This window comes from Thalassophryne amazonica, chromosome 6 (genome assembly GCF_902500255.1).
Source record: "Thalassophryne amazonica chromosome 6, fThaAma1.1, whole genome shotgun sequence".
Taxonomy (NCBI): Eukaryota; Metazoa; Chordata; class Actinopteri; order Batrachoidiformes; family Batrachoididae; genus Thalassophryne; species Thalassophryne amazonica.
The window spans coordinates 41123669-41148128 of record NC_047108.1 but is presented as its reverse complement, the minus strand read 5'-3'; the positions used below and the strand labels follow the sequence as shown (position 1 = coordinate 41148128).

The 24460-nt window shown below is 39.1% G+C and overlaps 1 protein-coding gene across 1 annotated transcript in view; it reads right to left on the bottom strand.

Annotated features, from left to right (window-relative positions):
* LOC117512091 overlaps positions 1-24460 on the bottom strand; it is a 197982-nt gene that overhangs the window by 40825 nt on the left and 132697 nt on the right. Inside the window, exons 27-35 of the mRNA XM_034172052.1 lie at positions 23662-23823; positions 23162-23312; positions 18633-18799; positions 17206-17341; positions 16673-16795; positions 12690-12727; positions 8471-8615; positions 8153-8262; positions 6394-6595 (exon numbers count right to left, since the gene is read on the bottom strand). Coding sequence (XP_034027943.1) covers positions 6394-6595; positions 8153-8262; positions 8471-8615; positions 12690-12727; positions 16673-16795; positions 17206-17341; positions 18633-18799; positions 23162-23312; positions 23662-23823 — 1234 coding nt within the window. The remainder of the gene's footprint in view (positions 1-6393; positions 6596-8152; positions 8263-8470; positions 8616-12689; positions 12728-16672; positions 16796-17205; positions 17342-18632; positions 18800-23161; positions 23313-23661; positions 23824-24460) is intronic.

The following is a 24460-nucleotide window of genomic DNA, read 5'->3' as shown; positions in this document are numbered from 1 at the left end:
CTTATGGTAGAGAAATGAACATTCAATACACGAGCAACAGCTCTGGTCGACATTCCTGCTGTCAACATGCCAATTGCACGCTCCCTCAAATCTTGCAACATCTGTGGAATTGTGCTGTGTGATAAAACTGCACCTTTCAGAGTGGCCTTTTATTGTGGACAGTCTAAGGCACACCTGTGCACTAATCATGGTGTCTAATCAGCATCTTGATATGGCACACCTGTGAGGTGGGATGGATTATCTCAGCAAAGGAGAAGTGCTCACTATCACAGATTTAGACTGGTTTGTGAACAATATTTGAGGGAAATGGTGATATTGTGTATGTGGAAAAAGTTTTAGATCTTTGAGTTCATCTCATACAAAATGGGAGCAAAACCAAAAGTGTTGCGTTTATATTTTTGTTGAGTGTATATATATACACACACACACACACACATACGAGGTCTGTTAGAAAAGTAACAGACCTTTTTATTTTTTTCAAAAACTATATGGATTTGATTCATATGTTTTTACGTCAGCCAAGCTTGAACCTTCGTGCACATGCGTGAGTTTTTTTCACGCCTGTCGGTTGCGTCATTCGCCTGTGGGCAGGCTTTGAGTGAGCACTGCTCCACCCCTCTGGTCGTTGTTTCATTGCAAGGAAATGGCGGAATGATTTGGGATTTTTTTCCATCATAATTTTTTCAGAAACTGTTAGAGACAGGCAGCTGGAAACCATTTGAAAAATTTATCTGGCTTTCGGTGAAAATTTTACGGGCTTCACAGAGAATAAGGAGTGTTACTACAGCTTTAAGGACGGCCCACAATGGCGTACGGTGCGCTGTGTTCCGAGCCACCACACACACACACACACACACACACACACACACACACACACACACACACACACACACACACACACACACACACAGTGGTGGGCACAGATAACCAAAAAATTTACTTCGATAGCAGATCATCAGATAATTGAAAAGTTATCTCTGATAAAGATAAAATGATAAACCACCCAAAAATGTATCGGAAGTTACAGATAACCGATAACTGATAAATTCCAGTATGTAAAAACAGGCATTTTTACGGAGCCCTGGAAGTGTCATCGCAAAATGTTTTGCATGTGGAGAGAATGTGCGCTCATTTTATTACACTGTGTGCTCATTTTATTATATTGTGCGCACATTTTATGATGTTGTACGCACATTTTATTATATTGTGCACACGTTTTATTATATTGTAAAACGTGCACTCAATACTGTCTTGACACATAAATGTTGGCTATTCGCTCTATTGACGTTTCAAATCCCGCAAAACCTCAAAGAGGTCGCCGCGCTGCAAGATCTCAGTAACATTGAGAACTGCACTGAGACGCTCTGATCACGCTGCACTTTAACCGCTGCACACAGACAACACCATTAACATCGCAACATAAAACTATTTTATTTTGTGCCTAATACTCTCGTGAATATATTCTCTGGGTTTTTACACGCTGTTATTGCGTTTATTTTATGTAAACATGCGAGAATCATAGGCTGTCTCTCCGTTATTTTCAATGGGAACTGCTGTAAGCTACGCTCGCTTTTTGATCATGTCGTTCTGGGGGAAAGTGAAGTTTGCTTAATTATTGTTCTTTACAACACTGTTTGTCCTCTTTGTTTGAGACTAATATATATAATATGTCTGAAATTCGGTTTGCGTTTATTAAATTCCACGCAGATTAAATTTAACAGACACGGATTATTTGTTATAATTGTTTTAGCAAGTTTTCATCCCAGCAGTCATCAGGTGTGAAGCATGGTGCACCTTGGACAGGACGCCAGTCTGTCTGTCACCATCAAATGATTATCCTTAATGTAAACCTTTCTATGGTGTGCTACCACTGAGATATTTGATTGAAATCCATAAAGCAATTGTGGCAGAAATGCACTTATGAGGTCAATATAGTTTGGGGTACAGTGGAAATTTAGCAATTGCAGCAAAACAAACAAGAGTGCTCTGAGAGCACAATACCCCCCCCCCCCCCCCCCCGGCAAGTGCTGCTACATTCGGATAGCATTTCAAGGTACGTGATAGTTGATGTCAGAATGCAGGCACCAACTCATGAAACTGGCAATGTCTAGGCTTGTGAATCAAGGGCCATAATTATCTCTGGCAAAATGGGCCCAACGAGAGGAGTTCATTTCAGAATGCAGGCACCCACTCATGAAAGTAACAGAGTCTAGAAATGTTAATCATGCGTGTTATCAGCCTTTGGACTATATGCACGCATTGGTTCTGCACTGTACGCCTGATGGCATTGTAACTTCCAGCGTGGGGGAGACTATAGCAGAGTGCACTGTACTGTGAAGATGGCTGAGTCCTGGGAGTTTACTCGCTGTTTACTGGAGCTTCCCAAAGTCTCAGTAAATTTGTGAGGTGGATTGTTCACTCAGCAACCTCAACTCCACAGAACCTGATGGAGAAAGGATTTAAATTTTATTTTCCAGGTGGTCAGTGAGAGGGTTTGGTCACTCTCTTCGCTCCCAAACACTGGGACGAGGGGCAGGAATGGAGTAGTTGTTCCGCTCAAAAATAACGGGAATGGCTCCTTTATTTAACAAACGCCGCCCCTGTGTGGGTGACGGCTGGATCACATCAGCAGGCAGAAAATGCCGAGAACAGACTCTGATGTTACTCAATACTACAAAATGATAACTCCAAATACTTATGACCCATTTCCTTTGCTGCTCAGCATCTTTCGGGAAAGACAAAAAACTCAAAATGGAGTTACACCACACAGAAGCTGTACATTTTGGGTACACAGCAGTGATACCTCGATGTGCTATCCTCATTCTAATTTCCTAATTATTATCCTAATTATCCTCATCCTAATTTCAGCTTGGGACTCCGACGAGGACGGTTGCATCTCCTCCACTCTCCCTTATCTCTCTGCTTTTAACCTTCAAGTCCCTACTTCACCAGACTTGTGAATTCCTCTAACCATGGAATTGATCAGCTGGTCTCTGAATGCTATTGACACCATTTTTTCTATAAGAAGGTCAGGACCGGGGGATCCTGCCTGCCCAGATGGAACGTATCCTGTGGGCTATGTCCTCAACTCCTGGAGTTCCTGGCGTGTGGCATGCTTGGCGCCTTTCTCTGTGGAGGACGTCGAGGACCTATTCATTTTTGGTCTTATGGTTGCAGGGCTGGTACTTTTTGGCTTATGTGCTGCCCTGATCTACCGGAAAATTGGCAAGACGGCATCAAGAACCACGGGCCCTCGCTTGTCCGTCATGATTAACGAGGTCGGCAAGGCAGTGCATTCTCAGACTGGTTTGACTCTTCAAATCAGTCGCAAATTAGATGACACCTTGGATCTGATGCGTGCCTTGCAGTTGAAGCTGAAGGTTTCTGAGGCTGGTGAATATTCTTAATTTAAATTAGGAATATTCTTAATTCATCATTGGGATTTGGCTGATTGAGTGGAACTGTAAAAAGTGTTTTTCACTGCTCGGCTGCAACACTACAGGCATCAAGGTCAATTGCCCACTGTTTTTCCTCCAGAGGAATTTATCCAGGCTCTGGTGAGATTATTTGGCTCCATTCTTATCTCAATCCACAAGGACAATAAACTGACAGACTTACACATGGACCGAAGCATGCTCCAGCCTCTCCTCTTATCATTCTTCCTGCCCCTCCCTCCCTGCAGCAGGCCTCGTCCTCTCAAGCTGGCCTGGCGGCGCGACTTGACAGTTGCAGCGACTACAAACACACTCACATTGCCTCAATTGGGAAACGGACTGTTTCAAGTTTAGTGCACATAAACAATGTCAAATGTATATGTGTTGTCCTAATTCTGATGTGTACCATTATTATGGTAAACAAGTAATAATTGTAGATCAATTGCTGTTGTATGTGGAATGTGAGTGCGGACATCTCATTGTTGTAATGACAATGATAATAAAAGCTATCTATCTATCTATCTCTCCCTCCTCTGGACAGAAAACTTGGTCTTCTTTGATGTCATGACGGATACACACATCCACAAAAATAGGAACAACAACAACAACAACAAAAAAAAAAACATAGAAATGTTGTAAATTGATTAAAATTTTCAGATATAGAATCAAACATTGGCATCCACCATAACTGGAAGTAACACAGCAATTAGATATTTTAAGGGAAATATGTCACGCCACTCCATGCATATAGTCCATAACAAGGACTTGTACCAAGTTTCACAAAATTCCTCCTAAAAATTTGAGAGGAGTTGATTTCAGAAAGCTAAGACCCTTTTTGGGATGAACAGAGGGACAGACTGAAATCACCATGACGTAATTCGCCTTCGGCCAGCGGGGGATGAAATCAAAGAAATAAACCAACAAAAATTTACATAGAATTTAGACACTGGGCCACAGGAGCACCAAACTGTGACATAATTCTTTGACAGTCACAGTCTCACAATACAAAAACACTGTAGTGAAATACTTAATTAAACTAATGTACTTTTTTGTTCTCAGCTCTGAAAAACTGGATTCATCTCTGTAGTAATTTTCATGTACTACAGAGATGTTCTACTTTTAAGATTAGGCTTAAAACTTTCCTTTTTGCTAAAGCTTATAGTTAGGGCTGGATCAGGTGACCCTGAACCATCCCTTAGTTATGCTGCTATAGACTTAGACTGCTGGGGGGTTCCCATGATGCACTGAGTGTTTCTTTCTCTTTTTGCTCTGTATGCACCACTCTGCATTTAATCATTAGTGATTGATCTCTGCTCCCCTCCACAGCATGTCTTTTTCTTGGTTCTCTCCCTCAGCCCCAACCAGTCCCAGCAGAAGACTGCCCCTCCCTGAGCCTGGTTCTGCTGGATGTTTCTTCCTGTTAAAAGGGAGTTTTTCCTTCCCACTGTCGCCAAGTGCTTGCTCACAGGGGGTCGTTTTGACCGTTGGGGTTTTTACGTAATTATTGTATGGCCTTGCCTTACAATATAAAGTGCTTTGGGGCAACTGTTTATTGTGATTTGGCGCTATATAAATAAAATTGATTGATTGATTGATGTAGCTTTAAGTTTTCCTCAAAATTTAAAAAACATTTCCCAATGACATGGGATGATGTTTTTTGTCTGCATGCAGTACACATTGTGCATGTGACAACACATCTCCTAAAAGTGTCTTTACTTGCCTCTGTCCTTGAAGAAAACAGCAGAAAAGTGTCAGTACAATGGCTGAGATCTCAGCACATATTCTGAAGATGTCCAGAATATGCTCTGATGGATTTTCACCATGCGCCCTATTGCAGACACCCATTTTTTTTTTAAAGCTGCTATCATGAGATGCCAGTCATCTGTCATCTCTTACCCACCATTACACACACACACACACACACACAAGCTTATTCTCTCTCAATTCTTGATGGATTTTTGTTCTGTTTGTTTTGTTTCATATATCTAAGGGTGATTGTCATGAAAATTCAGTAAGGTATATCTTATATATTATATTCTAATTCTAAGGTGGAACTATGCTAGTATACTAAGATACATCTAAATATCTAAAAAGGAAAAGTAAAATAGAAGAGTAGAAAAGAGTAGAGTAGAGCCACTTAGGTGCCTGGTCTTGAGAACCAGGGATGGTGAATAACATGAATAACATATCACCTAACTAAGAATAATTGCAGGTTTAAATATTGAAAATTGATGTCCTGTCTTAGTTCTTCATGAATATGAGGATAAATCATTGAATGCCACTTGCCAGATCAGCTTATTACACCAGTGTTTCGCTCATTTTCAGTGACAGTTGAGTGAATGTGGCTGAAATGGACCCCGCAACTGTGTAGCCTAATGGGAGTTTGCAAGTTAGTGCGTAAGGGAAAATTTTGTTTAGTTCACATTTGACAGATTAGAGTTGATATTTTACTCATTAATGACTACCTTCTTCTCAGTGGCATAGTAGCCTACATTCTATTCAATCCCCACCCAGGGTCTGCATATGCCACTATCACTACATTCAACTCTTAACCATCACAATCATTATCATGCCAATAGTTTAATGTAATGTGTTAAAAATTTCAATGTCACAGACCAGCAATCTCAAAAGCACAGAGAACACATCAACAGTATCATGTGCCAGCATCAAAATGACTCTGATTTCAACACAAGTGGAAAAAATGGCCTTCTCTGGAGTTTTATACACTGAATATTTAGCAGACTGTTGACAGTACATATTTGTTCCCAGTTTCTTTCTGAATACTTTGATTGGGGAGAGGAGATAGCGTCCTCTAATGCACAAGTACAGTAAGTACTAAAAGTAGAAACTAGTGACTGACATAGTAAATAAATGTCAAACTAATCCAGTTGTTAAGCATCTTAGTCCACATTCCTCTTTAATCAATACATTTAAACAATAATCTTAACATAATTCTTACCTTCTGAGTTTTCTTGTTTTTCTTTCAACTCCTCTCCATCATCCTGCTCCTTTTCTTCATCCTTCTTATCCTGGTTCGTGACCATGTTAGACTTGAGGTCAACGTCTGCATTGACGGCATCGGACTGGGCCGTTTCTTGGATGGTTTCCTCAGTTGGCTCAGAGCTATCCGACATTGCGGTCAGGAATATGGGCACAGGTACCTGTGGCAAAAACAATTCAGAGTCTAAAAATTGTGCTTGTAGCAGAGACAAACTACAATGCTCTGCTTATTTATGTGGCATTTACAAACATTTACTAGCTAGTAAACTGATGATGTTGGAATGTCCTGATCATGTTTGTGATCCACTTGTCTCTGACCCAAAGTTCTTTAGTAATGAGTAGCTCCAATACAGTCTATAGTATTTTTTTAAAATCATATAATACTTCTGAAGTAATACGTCTCCAGCTCTGTGCAGTGGAGATCCAACACTCAAAGTAGCTATGACGCAGCCCAGTAGAATGACTTGGGAATGAACACTACATTGCAGTACTACTACTAACTCAGTAGTACCGTGTAGTGAGTCTCCTTATTTTATGAATTTTTACTTTCTGTAAAAAGCCAAGTGATCTTGCACAATTTCTGCCAATATTCAAAGTGCTAGTCCCACTTCCACAAAAATATCAAATTTTCAATGTTACAATTTTTTTTCTTCTTTTTGAAAGAAGAAAAAAGAGAAAAAAAACAAAACAAACAAACCCAAAACTCAAAGTAGTAGTATTGCAATAAATTGTTGAACAATGCACTGTTTTCTTGGGATCTATTGCTCCTGCTCAACGTGTCTGAGTGTCACTGCAATGATATGTCTCATAACTATAGCCACAAATATTTGAGATGCAACTCTCAGACCTGTAGCCACAAACTTGTTTATTTGTTGCCAAGTAAGAAATGTTGTTGGACATCCTTTATATGTTCCATAAGGTTTGCCTGAGGTTGTATGACATGTTATCATCTGTGTTCAAAGCCAGACGTAAGATTTCCAGCTGTTACGAAATAACAGAAGCTGTCTAACGAGGGGACAAGAGTTTGTGACAAAGCACATTAGTTGTCTGTAGAATTTCTATACTGCATTGCCATTTAATATTCATATCAATATTTGGTATCAATAAACAACCCCAAATACCTGTACTTGCTGTGAAAGCATGCAGTAATAATGCATCCCTATAGATTTATATAGGAAAGTATAGACCGGTTGCTTTCAAGTCAATTTTTATTTGTCAATTCTGCAATGCATACAAACACATATTGAGAACTGAAATTCCATTATTCTCAATCTCCCAGACAATAGAGTACACAAAACAAAACAAAAAAATTCCCCATCATCTTTAAAGATGAGATCCAAAAAAAAAACCCAACAACAAAAAAACAACAAAAAACAAACAAATAAATAAATGAAAAAAAATCCAACGCACACACAATAAACAAATAAAACTCATATTGCGTCAACACAAAGCCCAAGATATGTCAATTTTAATTTTATGAGGGTTGTTTTGGATTCTGGTTTGGTTGTTGAATAAATTAAATGTAACGCTACAGAAGTTAAATGACACTAGTCAATGCTGCGAATCCAAATGCCAATTAAAAGTAAACTAAACTGTGCAAAAGACCAACTGCTCTGTTCCATAGAACATTTACAGTTAATTGACTTTCATGAGAAACCTCAACAAAACAGCTATCAAACTTTACATTTCAGTGAAATGATTAGTTGTAGTTTACATACCGGTAAAGGAAGACCCACTGGTTTTGGGGTGTACTGGCTGTACATAGTCATTGGCATTGGTACATACACTGGTACTGGGACAGGTAGGGGCATGGTTGAAGGAACTAAATCTTTGCACAACAGAAATGGAAAGACAAACAATATCATAGCTCTGAACTGAAACACAGATATTGTACAATGACATACATAAGTCTCCATAGCAGGAAAATAAATATGCTAGGTGCATGATTTACTTCTTTGTAATAGGTTTTGTAGCCTCTGTAGAATGTAAATTGATTTGTATTTCTTTTTTAAAAAATGCCTGAATGTAGGGTTTACCTGTCTGTGTCTGTCTGTCAACAGCCCGTTTTATACAGGAGACTCCTTTGTTGTGGACCAAAGACATACAGAGCAAAGCCTTGTTCGCTAGGACCTTGGGTACTGGAGGACATGGGACATTCTCTGCAACTGTCTGTGTACTGGCCTGAAGGACACATAAATGATTTACAACAGCAACAACAAAAACAACAACAAAGGCCGTTGTGCAATGAGCTAAAACACACTATCTTGCAATTTTACAGTAAGTCTTAAAATATCCGTTTGTGCACTTGATGGATCTTGTGGACCTTATTTTCCGTCATATAAATTGCAGAGTTTGTTTGTTTTGTTTGTTTTTTTGTTTTTTTTAAACTAGTCTGGGAGATCCTGTGACTTATACTCTGGGGTGACATTATTACCAGGGTTGGGAGGGTTACTTTAAAAATGTATTCCGATACAGTTACTAGTTACCTGTTGAAAAATGTAGTAACGTAATCCAAGTACCATAATATTAAAGTAATGTAATTTGATTACTTTCAATTACTTCTGGATTACTCCAATATTAAATATGCTAATACAGACAAAAGAAACTAAATATAAATAGTCTGACCACATAGTAGTTTATTAAGCAAAAACAAAACAGTTTTTTTTACATGGCATGCTCTGTTTTACTTCACATTATGAATTAAGAGCGCCCACAAATATAGTTTTAAATACCCATTGTTCACCTGCTAAATTAAAAAAAAAAAAAAAAAAGCCAAACAAATGAAGGATAATGAAAACTCAGGAGGTGTGCAGATGAATTTGTAATTAAAAGTGGCTTGCAGAACAATATACAAAACAAAAAAAAGTCTGCTACTTGTTCAGTAAACATAAAATTATCTTACTTTAGTCTTTCATGTGGCATTCGCACCATTTTTAACATATCAGTCCACTTACTGAACTTTCAAAATAAAAACAAAAGCATAATGAAAACCATTAAGTAAATACTGTCAGTAAGGAGGCGTGGTCTAATTCCGTCAAGTTAGTGATTTGCGTGCATAGAAGTTCAAGAAACAGGTGGAATATGCCGGAAAGCTGCGCATGTTGGCAAAGCCACAAACGGAGGAACAAGGGAGACAATATTTCCTTCCATAAGTAAGTGGTTTTGGTTCTTCTTGTCACTTTGTTCGTGATATTTGGACGGCATTGAACAGCAGCAGCTGCAGCAGGACGCCTCAGCTCAGCAGCTTGAACAGCGCAGATCCATGTAACTTTCAACACTAATATTTGGGAATGTGTGTGTGTGTGTGTGTGTGTCAGAGTAAGTTTAACACTTTCCTGACAATTTAATGTTATTTAATTTTACTGGCTCAATATCCAGGTCAAAATGGCATTTTAACACGTATTTTGCGAGCATTTTTCTGAGTGTGTTCAGTCATGAATCTCCATTGAAAATGCATTAACATCCGTGTACTTCATCAATATTTTGCCCGGTTAGGAGACGTCATGTCGCTGTCCATGAAGGGACGTTTTACTTTCAAAGAAAAAAATATATATTATATACAGATAATATCATAAAATGCCTTAAAATTGTAATCCTGCGAACTAATCCCCATTTTTACTAAATATACCTGTAATCTGAATATGTCTTTTTTTCTGTAACTTTGTATCCAAATTACGTAACGCCGTTACATGTATTCCGTTACTCCCCAAGCCTGATTATTACTATTTATATAGGACTTTCCCAGTAATCAAAGCACTGCACAAAATGAACTGTAACACTAAAAGAATTAATGCCAATAATAATAATAATAAGTACATCCCAAAAATCCCAAAATGAGTTGATAAAACTTGTATACAGATTTTACCTCTTCAAGATACACTTTTGTTTAACAGGTGAAACTTTAACTGTGATGTGACTTATACTCCATAAATTACAGTATACACTGACAAAAAAAGAAAAAACTTTCAATGATTGAAGAAAAAAAAAAAAACACTTCAATATTTCAAGCTCACCTGAGCTAACAGTTTTGTCATCAACTAATAATTTTCATTCACTTTTGAATATTACTGTCAAAGTTTTAATCCTTAGGTCAGAATAAGAATATCATGAAAAAGTTAAATATTTTTGTCAGTTATTTCAAAAAGTGAAAATTTGATCAATTCAAGACTCATCACATATAAACTAAAATACTTCAAGTATTTATTTTTTTGATAATTACAGCCTACAGAAAAAGCTCCCTCAAAACAATATTTCATGAGATCAATCAAAGAAAAAAACATTTATAGTACAGAAATGCAACTTCTGAAAAGTATGATTGATTGATTGATTGACTGCATACTAAATGAACAATCACTTTATAATTGTCCTCAGATGTGCAGCAGAGGAATAAATGCAACAACAAGATACACACAAGACTATTGGATAAAAGACAAAATTATGAGTATAAACAGTAATCTAAATGAAACATAAATTAAGCAGATAAAGAAAATGTGTCCCCTTTAGTCCCGGAACTGAGAAATAGCAGAGGGTATAAAAACACTTGAATCTGTCTTGACTAGAGTCTAAGGACTGAACCAGATGGCAGGAACTGAAAATGAGCATCTCAAGGGTAATAATAACCTGACAGGATAAATTTTGCCTCTTTATGGAAAGCTTACTGGAAAGATCTTGCAAAGAATTCTGTGTAGACGCAATTATTTTTCTGCAAATATTTACCACCTTGTTCAGCAAAATGCAAAATTTACTTTTATCATATATTCTATATGTGCCAGATGCCTCAGCCATTGGTATTTGTTTATTTATAAACCCACTCTGGGTACGACTCTTCTTTTTTCACAAGAACACATGGATGTCACAATTTCCGGTCTATGGATGTTTTGCACTTTGTTGTCCCCAAAACAGAGGTTTGAAGACGAGTGAGTGATGAAAGTGACTTTTTTTTTTTTTTGCCCTTGGCTCTCAGGAGGATAGTAAGTCCCTTTGGCTCCTCCGCTGTTTTCACTCAGGGTGCCACAACATACTGATTTGGCACAAGTTTTATGCCAGATGCCCTTCCTGACGCAATTCCACATTGCATGAAGAAATGTGGCAGGGGTGGGGTTTGAACTGGGAACCTTTCACTCTGAAACCAAATGCACTAAAAATAAGTATTTGAACACCCAGCGATTTTGCAAGTTCTCCCACTTAGAAATCATGGCGGGGTCTGAAATTTTCATCTTAGGTGCACGTCCACTGTGAGAGACATAATCTTAAAAAAAAAAAAAAAAATCCGGAAATCACAATGTATTGTTCTAGCTGGTCTGGTGCAATACAGGTGTAATACATATGCTCCTTGTTCATCCTTCATTATTCGGTGGGACCCAGGCTTAAGGAGGGGCTCCGTAAGAAGCATTTCAAGGTCCTAGAGTGGCCTGGCCAGTCTCCAGACCTGAACTCAATAGAAAATCTTTGGAGGGAGCTGAAACTCCAAACCTGAAAGATCTGGAGAAGATCTGTGTGGAGGAGTGGACCAAAATCCCTGCTGCAGTGTGTGAAAACCTGGTGAAAAACTACAGGGAACGTTTGACCTCTGTAATTGCAAACAAAGGCTACTGTACCAAATATTAACATTGATTTTCACAGATGTTCAAATACGTATTTGCAGCAGCAACATACAAATAAATTATTAAAAAAAATCATACATTGCGATTTCCGGATTTTTTTTTTAGATTATGTCTCTCACAGTGAACATGCACCTAAGATGAAAATTTCAGACCCCTCCATGATTTCTAAGTGGGAGAACTTGCAAATTTGCAGGGTGTTCAAATACTTATTTTCCTCACTGTGTATATATATATATATATATATATATATATATAAACGCTCTAGACTGTAATAATCAAAATTGAAATAAAACAAATGCTTGAACCATTTTAGTTTATATGTAATGATTATAGAATATATATATATATATATATATATATATATATATATATATATATATATATATATATATAAAAATCACTTTTTTTTAACTGATAACTGATGAAAACTATTGAACTTTTTCATGATTTAATTTTTTGAGACGCACCTTTACTCAGGTGGGACTGCACAGGACAGAGATTTAGATGTGTGAAATCCCACACAAATGCCAGCCTGTGATTGATCTATAATAAGTGCAGTGTTGCCGACACCATGCACTTACTTTAATTGTATTACATTTGAAGAGGACATAACTTGTCAACGACAACAAAGTAGTATGAGTCCATAACTTACTTGCTCAGTGACCTTTGCTTCCATGCCACAGACTGCACCTGTGTAAACAAAGACTGATGTCACATGGTACAAATCTGGTCAAGGACAGCAACTGTCTAAAGTATACCATAGAGGTCCCCACAATCTAGTCTTTGAAGAGCCATAAATTAACCTGGATAAATGGTCACGGGATAAATTATACCTACAAATCCCACTCTGTAATATACAAGCAATGGTTGCCTTGGTAGCCACGAGACCACAGCATGTGGGTTGAACAGTCAGAAAGACAGCTTTCCAGCCAAACATGCATATCTACACTCAAACACACACTCAAATATGCTCCATCTGAAATCCTTCATAGTTTGCACATCGGAATGCACCCCCCAGTAAAGCTGGTTAGATACTGTATGTGGGCATTCGGCACATAAAAATAAATATTTAGTTTGCAACGAGTGACAACTTTGTCAGACAAGTTGTGATGTATTCATACAAGCAAAGGTCATGTGTCAAAAAGTATTAAATTGTTTAAAAATGTGAAGTTATTTATTATTATAATTTATAATGATTTACAGTAAACAAGAAAATCTATTTGGCTTCTTTGCTTTCAAGCCTTTTGAGGTCAAACTGAATGAATAATAAGAATCTTAGAAGCCATTATATTTAGACCTTGATACAAACAGACAAACGCCCTCAATGCACCACAAGGCCTCTTTTCACAAAATACCCATTCAGTATAAAATAAAAAAAAATAATAAAATAAAATAAGCCTATTTATTATATGGCTGCAATGCTACGCATGCTCTGATTAGCTGATAACCTGTCGGATATTTTTCCATATCGGACCGGTTACCATGACAATCGGTCATGGTCATTATTCGTTAAGCAAACAGAGTTTTAAAAAGGAATAATTTGCACCATGTGCCATGTTTAGTTATCATATTACAGGGTAACATATGTTATATGCCATAGAATCCAATGGATATGGACATTGTTTGACCTTTACTGTGGACACCAAGCATTCAACACAGTCAAAATTATATAATGGATTTGACTGGTGCTTTGAAAATCACATGCCCATGGCATGGGCAACTTACACATCTGTGATGGCACCATCAATTCTGAAAGGTACATCCAGGTTTTGGAGCAACACATGCTGCCATCCAAGCAATGTCTTTTTCAGGGACGTCCCTGCTTATTTCAGCACGACAATGCCAAGCCACATTCTGCACGTGTTACAACAGTGTGGCTTCATAGTAAAAGAATGCGGGTACAAGACTGGCCTGCCTGCAGTCCAGACCTGTTGTCCATTGAAAACGTGTGGCGCATTATGAACCACAAAATATGACCAATTCCATTTATTCTTCCAAAGAGTGTTTACAGGAGTGCAGGCTGGGTTGCTGTTTTATGTTGTCCACTCTAGTGGCCTTTACAGATCTATGCTTAAACACACAGCAGGTTGACCTCACTTTCTGTAGAAAGGAGCTAGAGGTGCTGACAGCAGCGAGAGGAATCAAAGAAAACAGAGTCACCGTTATTTTAAAAACCAGTTTTTGAATGTTTTGAATGCGTGGGGGACCCTCCTGGGATGTGTTCATTTGGGTGTCGCGGGAGTGACACACATTCTGTGACCAGCCTTGTTAATTTTGCATCAGGACAGCATAAGCAGCAACCCTGAAACTGGTTGTATGTATCCACGCTTTTGTGTTTTTTTCCAAGCCCTCTGATGTATGGGTCTAGGTGGAAATAATAATTCACAATGTCCACATACAGTAGTGTTCAGAATAATAGTAGTGCTATGTGACTAAAAAGATTAATCCAGGTTTTGAGTATATTTCTTATTGTTACATGGGAAACAAGGTACCAGTAGATTCAGTAGATTCTCACAAATCCAACAAGACCAAGCATTCATGATATGCACACTCTTAAGGCTATGAAATTGGGCTATTAGTAAAAAAAAAAGCAGAAAAGGGGGTGTTCACAATAATAGTAGTGTGGCATTCAGTGAGTTTGTCAATTTTGTGGAACAAACAGGTGTGAATCAGGTGTCCCCTATGTAAGGATGAAGCCAGCACCTGTTGAACATGCTTTTCTCTTTGAAAGCCTGAGGAAAATGGGACGTTCAAGACATTATTCAGAAGAACAGCGTAGTTTGATTAAAAAGTTGATTGGAGAGGGGAAAACTTATACGCAGCTGCAAAAAATTACAGGCTGTTCATCTACAGCAGGGGTGGCCAAGATCGGTCCTCGAGAGCCACCTTCCTGACACTCTTAGTTGTCTCCCTGCTCCAACACACCTGAATCCAATGAAAGGCTCATTTAAAGTCTGCTAACGAGTCTTTCATTGGATTCAGGTGTGTTGGAGCAGGGAGACAACTAAGGGTGTCAGGAAGGTGGCTCTCGAGGACCGAACTTGGCCACCCCTGATCTACAATGATCTCCAATGCTTTAAAATGGACAAAAAAAAAAAAAAAAAAGACGCGTGGAAGAAAACAGAAAACAACCATCAAAATGGATAGAAGAATAACCAGAATGGCAAAGGCTCACCCATTGATCAGTTCCAGGATGATCAAAGACAGTCTGGAGTTACCTGTAAGTGCTGTGACAGTTAGAAGATGCCTGTGTGAAGCTAATTTATTTGCAAGAATCCCCCCTGCAAAGTCCCTCTGTTAAATAAAAGACGTGCAGAAGAGGTTACAATTTGCCAAAGAACACATCAACTGGCCTAAAGAGAAATGGAGGAATATTTTGTGGACTGATGAGAGTAAAATTGTTCTTTTTGGGTCCAAGGGCCGCAGTTTGTGAGATGACCCCCAAACTCTGAATTCAAGCCACAGTTCACAGTGAAGACAGTGAAGCATGGTGGTGCAAGCGTCATGATATGGGCATGTTTCTCCAACTATGGTGTTGGGCCTATATATCGCATACCAGGTATCATGGATCAGTTTGGATATGTCAAAATACTTGAAGAGGTCATGTTGCCTTATGCTGAAGAGGACATGCCCTTGAAATGGGTGTTTCAACAAGACAATGACCCCAAGCACACTAGTAAATGAGCAAAATCTTGGTTCCAAACCAACAACATTAATGCCTCGCAGATGTGAAGAAATCATGAAAAACTGTGGTTATACAACTAAATACTAGTTTAGTGAGTCACAGGATTGCTAAAAAAGCAGTTTGAACATAATAGTTTTGAGTTTGTAGCATCAACAGCAGATGCTACTATTATTGTGAACACCCCCTTTTCTACTTTTTTTTTTTTTTTTTACTAATAGCCCAATTTCATAGCCTTAAGAGTGTGCATATCATTAATGCTTGGTCGTGTTGGATTTGTGAGAATCTACTGAATCTACTGGTACCTTGTTTCCCATGTAATAATAAGAAATATACTCAAAACCTGGATTAATGTTTTTAGTCACATAGCACTACTATTATTCTAAACACTACTGTACTAACACTAGGCAGCGAACTCTCACTCCCTGACCATGCAAATGATGGCATTTTGTATGAATCTTCATCACAATTTCATTTCACCTTAATCTCGGATTGCGACTGTGTGTCACTGCTTAGTCCATCTCTATTATCTCATGGCTGTCTCACAAAGCTTTCACGAACGCTCACCATCTGACAAAGTAGAATATGAACTTATGTGAACTCTTGTTTACTTGCCAATGACTCAGAGATGGCCAAACATGTGGGTCACGTGCATAATGCTGACGTCAGTGAACCTTGACGAACACACTAGTCTCTACTGATTCAACACAGAACCAAATCACATTGCTGTACATCTTCGCTTGGGTAAACACAAGCGAAGACGTAGATTTTAATGTACAATGTACAAATATTTCTCCATACCCTAATTTCCTTTTTCCATATTTATCCAGACCTGGAAATTACTCAAATCAAATTCCATACTTTCTGTACTGTGTAGGAACCCTGCATATCAGTTCAGGATATCACAAATCAACATCACATACAGGTACAGCATTTTTTGTGTCTGTGTGTACCTTGCTGTGCAGTACTGGAAGAAGCAGCAAGCTGACTATTAAGTGTGCTAGCAAGCAAGACAATGTTGTTGGCGGCCTGAGTGGGCTCTTCATTAACTGCTGAATCACTTGTTGAATGTTCATCTGTGGAAAACAGAAAGTAATCACCAGGACTTATCAATGACTGACATAATGCTTGATTTTAATCAATAACAACAACAACAACAACAAAAAATAGTCACACTATTGATGTTCAGCAAGATTCAACTTAAAGGGAACTTTAGGTTCATCGCTTGCTGGAGTTCAACCATGTATTTTTCTGGCCTGTGGGCTAAACTGCTGTTAAGCATAGACTGACCCATAATTGAATAATTACACTAATGAGTAAACTAGGCTGTAGCCAGGCAACAACAATACAGCAGCTTTCTGACATATTTTCTTTGTGTCTGAATGCTAATGAATCTCATGTCAGCTAGGTTCAACTCAAGATTGAAGACACCTTCACACAAAAACCACTATGCAAGACATATATAGCATAAAGCACTAAAACACACCTTTGCTGTTAAACTGGGCCTTACTGATGCAGAACTGAAGCAGACATTTCACATCACAGAAGCGTTTGACCTCTCCAAGCATGGGAAGGCTGCGCATCAGTTTCCCCTGAGAACCGCAGGCATCACATTTGGCATGCTGAGAAAAAGTAGACATTAACCATGGTGGCATACTCCATTTGACAGCCTATGTCACTGGTGCAGAAAAATCTGACGTGCTGCACTACACAATGCTTGAGTGCAACAGGAAGAATACAGTTGTGTTAAAAATAATAGCAGTGTGTTTAAAAAGTGAGTAAAGCCCAAAATCCTTAAAATAGCTTTTATTTCACATCACATTACATGGAGAGGTGATGGTCTCACACCTCACATCGGGGTGAATGTGAGGCATTATTTGTAAAGTGCTTTGAGCATCTGATGCAGATGGAAAAGCTATAAATGCAATCCATTAACCATTTTTTGTCTAGTGGTTAAGCGCTGGGCTTCAGACCAGAGGATCCTCTGTTCAAGACCCAGCCAGACCGGAAAATCACTAAGGGCCCTTGGGCAAGGGGCCCTAGTCAGCCAGTCTTAAGTGTAAAATATCTGCCTAATTTACCTGTAAATATACTCAAGGATATTCTAGGGCATCAAAATCTTGCTGCATATAATTTGGACTTCATCAAAACCAACAGATTAAAACCTGTTTCACATTGTTAGCATGTTTATCCAGGACTTCTCCTTTTACCTTGATTAGTGGACCAGCACTCTAACCACTGAGCTATCCTGACTCTTACTGACATTCAGAGGTGATGAGGTGTCAAAGATTGGTGTATGAACTCTAATGAACCAATAACGTCGGCGGCAATCTTTAATTCTCATTTTATAACTTGGGAAAAGTGCTTGGATCCGGCAAAATCTGAAATCAGCATACTTCAAAGGTTTGCAAATAGTGAAAGTTGGACTGAATTGAACTTTGACCATAGTGTGTTTGATGTCGAGCGGTGGTGCCTTCTCTCGACGGAGCGTTACACAAGCTCAGTTTTTACGCGACGCTTGCCATTGAAAATAATAGGTTCTACAGCGATGCGTACCATGTTTGCGCACTCGGTGTGAAAGGCCCTTAAGGATGTACCAGCAGTAACTTTATGTTATTCACTGACTATGTGCAACAGCAAAACAGGAACACTGTCCACACCAGATCTAGTCTGTCTCCCATTATTGTTGAATTTGAAAGTGTGCTTTCTCAGAAATTTCAGTATTCTGTGATTTCAAAACACGTATTTGAAAGCATTTCTTTAATCATAACAACTGCAGGAAAAAATTCTGGAAAATTTCCAGAAAACACGTTAAAAATTAGAAAAATTAATAAACTTCAAGCAGTTACAGTTTAAATATTCCATTAGCTGTGCTAGGCAGGTAACTGGTTTAGTAGTTAAAAGTGTACTTACATGATGGACTAACAGGTTGTACTTGGAGCTGCACTCACTGGAGCAAAATGTCCTGCCTCTATACTTTGAAGTCACTATTGTTTTGGAGCTACGGAAGCAGTAGTCACAGGTTTGACAGTGTTTCCCCCACTTCTTTTTCAGCCCACGTTCAAAGAACAATTTGCAGCCTGTAAGGGTAGAAAACTGAAGTATCAGTCCACATACTCCCACACTTCTCACATGCTCCATAAAGGAATTCACCTCAAAACCTGTCAATTAAATTCAGTAATGGCCTATAGTACTTCACATATGGGATGATGAGTGGAAATTGGATGTATGGATAAAATTGATTTTGTTTCTATTTGAAGATACAATTCTACACACAAGTTAAATTTACAAATAGCGAATAAATCTGTTAATAATAAGTTCTCATTTTGAAAACTTGTGTATAATCAAAAAGCAGTAACATTTTATTGGCCCACTCTGTCTGTCTGTGTGTGTATGTGTGTGTGTGTGTGTGTGTATATATATATATATATATATATATACACACACACACACAGACACACACACACGCTGGTCATATAATTAGAATATCATGAAAAAGTTGATTTATTTCAGTAATTCCATTCAAAAACTGAAACTTGTATATTATATTCATTCAGACTGATATACGAGGGCTGTCAATAAAGTAACGGTTCTTTTTATTTTTTTCAAAAACTATATGGATTTCATTCATATGTTTTTACGTCAGACATGCTTGAACCCTCGTGCGCATGCGTGAGTTTTTCCACGCCTGTCGGTGACGTCATTCGCCTGTGAGCACTCCTTGTGGGAGGAGTCGTCCAGCCCCTCGTCGGAATTCCTTTGTCTGAGAAGTTGCTGAGAGACTGGCGCTTTGTTTGATCAAAATTTTTTCTAAACCTGTGAGACACATCAAAGTGGACACGGTTCGAAAAATTAAGCTGGTTTTCAGTGAAAATTTTAACGGCTGATGAGAGATTTTGAGGTGATTCTGTCGCTTTAAGGACTTTTCACGGTGCAAGATATCACGCAGCGCTCTCAGCCGCCGTCGTCAGCCTGTTCAAGCTGAAAACCTCCACATTTCAGGCTCTATTGATCCAGGACGTCGTGAGAGAACAGAGAAGTTTCAGAAGAAGTCGGTTTCAGCATTTTATCCGGATATTCCACTGTTAAAGGAGATTTTTTTAATGAAAGACGTGCGGACGGGACGCAGCCGACGCAGCGCGGCGGCACAGGAAAAACACCTCCGTGTTGATAACCATTTGTAAAATCCAGGCGGCTTTTGATGGCTTTCAGTGGAGTGAGTATATGAGAAATTGTTTAACAGGCAGGACATGTTCCAACTTGTCCTTAAGGCTTTCAACAGAGGTGTTTTTCCCTGTGGCGGAGCGTTGCGGCGGCTGCGTCCCGACGCGCGGACCCGTCCGCACGTCTTTCATTAAAAAAATCTCCTTTAACAGTGGAACATCCGGATAAAATGCTGAAACCGACTTCTTCTGAAACTTCTCTGTTCTCTCACGACGTCCTGGATCAATAGAGCCTGAAATGTGGAGGTTTTCAGCTTGAACAGGCTGATGACGCCGCCTGAGAGCGCTGCGCGACGTCTCGCACCGTGAAAAGTCCTTAAAGCGACAGTCTCACCTCAAAATCTCTCATCAGCCGTTAAAATTTTCACTGAAAACCAGCTTAATTTTTCGAACCGTGTCCACTTCGATGTGTCTCACAGGTTTAGAAAAAATTTTGATCAAACAACGCGCCAGTCTCTCAGCAACTTCTCAGACAAAGGAATTCCGACGAGGGGCTGGACGACTCCTCCCACAAGGAGTGCTCACAGGCGAATGACGTCACCGACAGGCGTGGAAAAACTCACGCATGCGCATGAGGGTTCAAGCATGTCTGACGTAAAAACATATGAATGAAATCCATATAGTTTTTGAAAAAAATAAAAAGGACCGTTACTTTACTGACAGCCCTCGTATTCAAATATTTATTTATTTTAATTTTGATGATTATAACTGACAACTAATGAAAATCCCAAATTCAGTATCTCAGAAAATTAGATTACTTAAGACCAATACAAAAAAAGGATTTCTAGAAATGTTGGCCAACTGAAAAGTATGAACATGAAAAGTACGAGCATGTACAGCAGGCTCCTTTTGCCTGAATTACTGCAGCAATGCAGCGTGGCATGGAGTCAATCAGTCTGTGGCACTGCTCAGGTGGTATGAGAGCCCAGGATGCTCTGATAGTGGCCTTCAGCTCTTCTGCATTGTGTGGTCTGGCTTGTTGCGTCTTCCTCTTCACAATACCCCATAGATTTTCAATGGGGTTAAGGTAGGCAAGTTTGCTGGCCAATTAAGAACAGGGATACCATGGTCCTTAAACCAGGTACTGGTAGCGTTGGCACTGTGTGCAGGTGCCAAGTCCTGCTGGAAAATGAAATCTGCATCTCTATAAACTTGGTCAGCAGCAGGAAGCATGAAGTGCTGCTCCACAACTTCCTGGTAGATGGCTGCGTTGATCTTGGACCTCAGAAAACACAGTGGACCAACACCAGCAGATGGCATGGCACCCCAAACCATCACTGACTGTGGAAACTTTACACTGGACCTCAAGAAACATGGATTCTGTGCCTCTCCTCTCTTCCTCCAGATTCTGGGACCTTGATTTCCAAAGGAAATGCAAAATTTACGTTCATCAGAGAACTTTGGACTCAGCAGCAGTCCACTCCTTTTTGTCTTTAGTCCAGGCAAGACATCAAGTCAGCAATCTTCTCCATGATTGTGCAGCCTACAGAACTAGACTGAGAGACCAGTTAAAGGTCTTTGCAGGTGTTTTGAGTTAATTTGCTGATTAGAGTGTGACACCAGGTGTCTTCAATATTGAACCTTTTCACAATATTCTAATTTTCTAAGACACTGAATTTGGGATTTTCATTAGTTGTTAATTATAATCATCAAAATTAAAAGATACAAAGATAGATAGATACAAGATAGATACTTTGTTGATCCTTTACAGGAAATTATGCTGTTGCAGCAGCTCACACAGACATACACATCCAGATAACCATCTAACCGCTAAACTAAACTAAAAACAAAAAGTGCAATAGTGGACATTCTATAATCACTGTGTGTTGAACAGTCTAATAGCAACTGGAATAAAGGTCTTCCTCATACGCTCCAACCTGCACTTTGGAGCTATCAGTCTGTGACTGAAGGAGCTATAGCCAATCACCCCCGAAGCACGAAGGGGATGGGAGGGATTGGCCTTGATGGTCGTCATCTTTGAGAGCATCCTCCCTTCGGTCAACTTTTGGGCTGATGGTAACTCTAAGCCGACCACGGAGCGAGCTTAGAGTTACCATACTGAAATAAAACAACTTTTTCATGATATTCTAAATTATATGATCAGCACCTGTATGCACGCACAGTGGTGGGCACAGTTCCGCTAATCCGCTAACCGCTAATTATCGACGCTAACTTTTTTGTTAGCGGATTAGCTTTTCAGCTTCAAAAACCATCAGTGGACCAAAGTATTCAGCAATGTATCATGTCTTCTTTCGAGGCGGTGTCAGTGTCACATGACCAATGGAGCAGAACGCGATTGGCTGAACACTGCATGATTGAGACAGCGATCGATTGCATCTTCCTGCTTTTCTATTTTTTGAGGTAGAATTTTTTTTTTTTAGACTGAATTTGTTTTTTTTAGGTTGATTTTTTTTTTTTTTTTTTTTTTTAGACTGAACTCTTTGGTGTGAATGTCAGGCATCATGTTTGCAGGAAACCAGGCACCATCCCTACAATGAAGCATGGTGGTGGCAGCATCATGCTGTGGGAGGGTTTTCCACGTCTGGAACTGAATGCAGCAATGTACAGAGACATCCTGGATGCAAACCTGCTCCAGAGCGCCCTTGACCTCAGACTGGGGCGACACTTCGTCCTTCAGCAAGACAATGACCATAAGTACACAGCCAAGATATCAAAGAAGTGACTTCAGGACAACTCTGTGAATGTCCTTGAGTGGCCCAGCCAGAGCCCAGACCTGAATCCAATTGAACATCTCTAGAGAGATCTGAAAATGGCTGTGCACCGACGCTCCACATCCAACGTGATGGAGCTTGAGAGGTGCTGCACACAGGAATGGACAAAACTGCCCAGATAGGTGCACCAAGCTTGTGGCATCATATTCAAGAAGACTTGAGGATGTAACTGCTGCCAAGGTGTATCAACAAAGTATTGAATACTTATGTACATGTGATTTCTTAGTTTTTTATTTTTAATAAATTTGCAGAAATAATAATAATAATAATAATAAAAAAAAGCATTATAGGGTGTTGAGAGTAGAATTCTGAGGGAAAAAATAATTTACTCCACTTTGGAATAAGGCCGTAACATAATAAAATGTGGAAAAAGTGAAGTGATGCCAATACACTGTACATTAACCTATTTTCGTCCATTTTTTTTACACTTACAAATGCACAAAGGACAACAAAACTATGCATTTGGTATTTTGAGCCATTTCCTTACGATTGCTGCAGAAGTGACGGTCACTGTTGTTAACTCTCTTGGAGTCTTTGATTATGCGTTCCTTCTTACAATATTCACACTTCCTTGTGATGTTGTTCCACCTCTTGAACTCATCAGAACAGGACAAACCGCACACAAAAACCATTCTGTCCTGCAACCATATGAACACACACATTTAACAAACATATCCATAATGACATTGTGCACATTACTATTTTTATGCAACTATGATACAAAATTAACAGCTGCAAGGGCAACAATATCATACAAAACATGAGCTATGATGACACAGTAACTAATGTAACAGACCATTTTGTTCACGGCTAATGTGCTGTGTGCACCTCACATTTAAGCTCAGTCTATCTTGTCTAGAAGGACATGCACTGAGCTAAGAGAAGTGTGTCTAAGCAGTTAAAAAAACCCTCACTCTGGTGTCTTCTAACCTCAGCTCATAACCAAAAAGATAAAATATTTAGGATTAAGGAATAAATTCCACACACCTTGAGCTGGATTAGTTTGGGTATGCTTTTGACTGTGCGTCCACACTGGGAACATGTCAGTTTCCCTGGCAATTTTTGCAAATCACCCAGAGTTTCATCACCGACCACTTTGGAGGGGGATTTTGATGTGTTACTGGGAACATCAATTTGTTTGTCAGTTTCCTGTGGAACAGAAAAGAGATACTGGTTATTTTACAATTAAGGTATAGTATCCAGGGTCATGTTGGTGCAGTATGCTCACAAAGCCAATGTTATCCTGCAAAAAAAAAGTAACTTTTAAACTTGTTCCCACTTGTGATGACAAGTACTACTATGAGCATCTGCTGTGGCTTTAAGCACTGCCCTGGGTTTTTGTTGAACGCGGTAGATCTAGGGGCAACAACACCAACAAAAAATGTCACCACGCTGGTGGAGACTGCTGGGGAGATTGGATGCACAGCCATCAGTCACAAGAGAGTACATAAAAAATTGGGATTCCTGATGAAGATGAGAAATATTGAAGTGGAGAAGTTACTTCTTTTATAGATGCACACTTTTAACTGAAAGACTTCTGGGTTTATCCAACATAGCAAAACATTAAGTGACCGTTTCACAAGCCTACCAAAACAACATAAATAATGCACATTCTCGCTCCAACACGTATGATGTCAACACAGTGACTAATCAAATAAAGAGGAGAGCAGAAAAGGGAGAAAACACTATGTTGGTCAATAAGAAATAAAGTGTAACAGTGGGAAGGGTAAAAAATTCAGGAACCTTTTGTACATTTAATGTGATGTAAATTACTGCTGAAGACTTG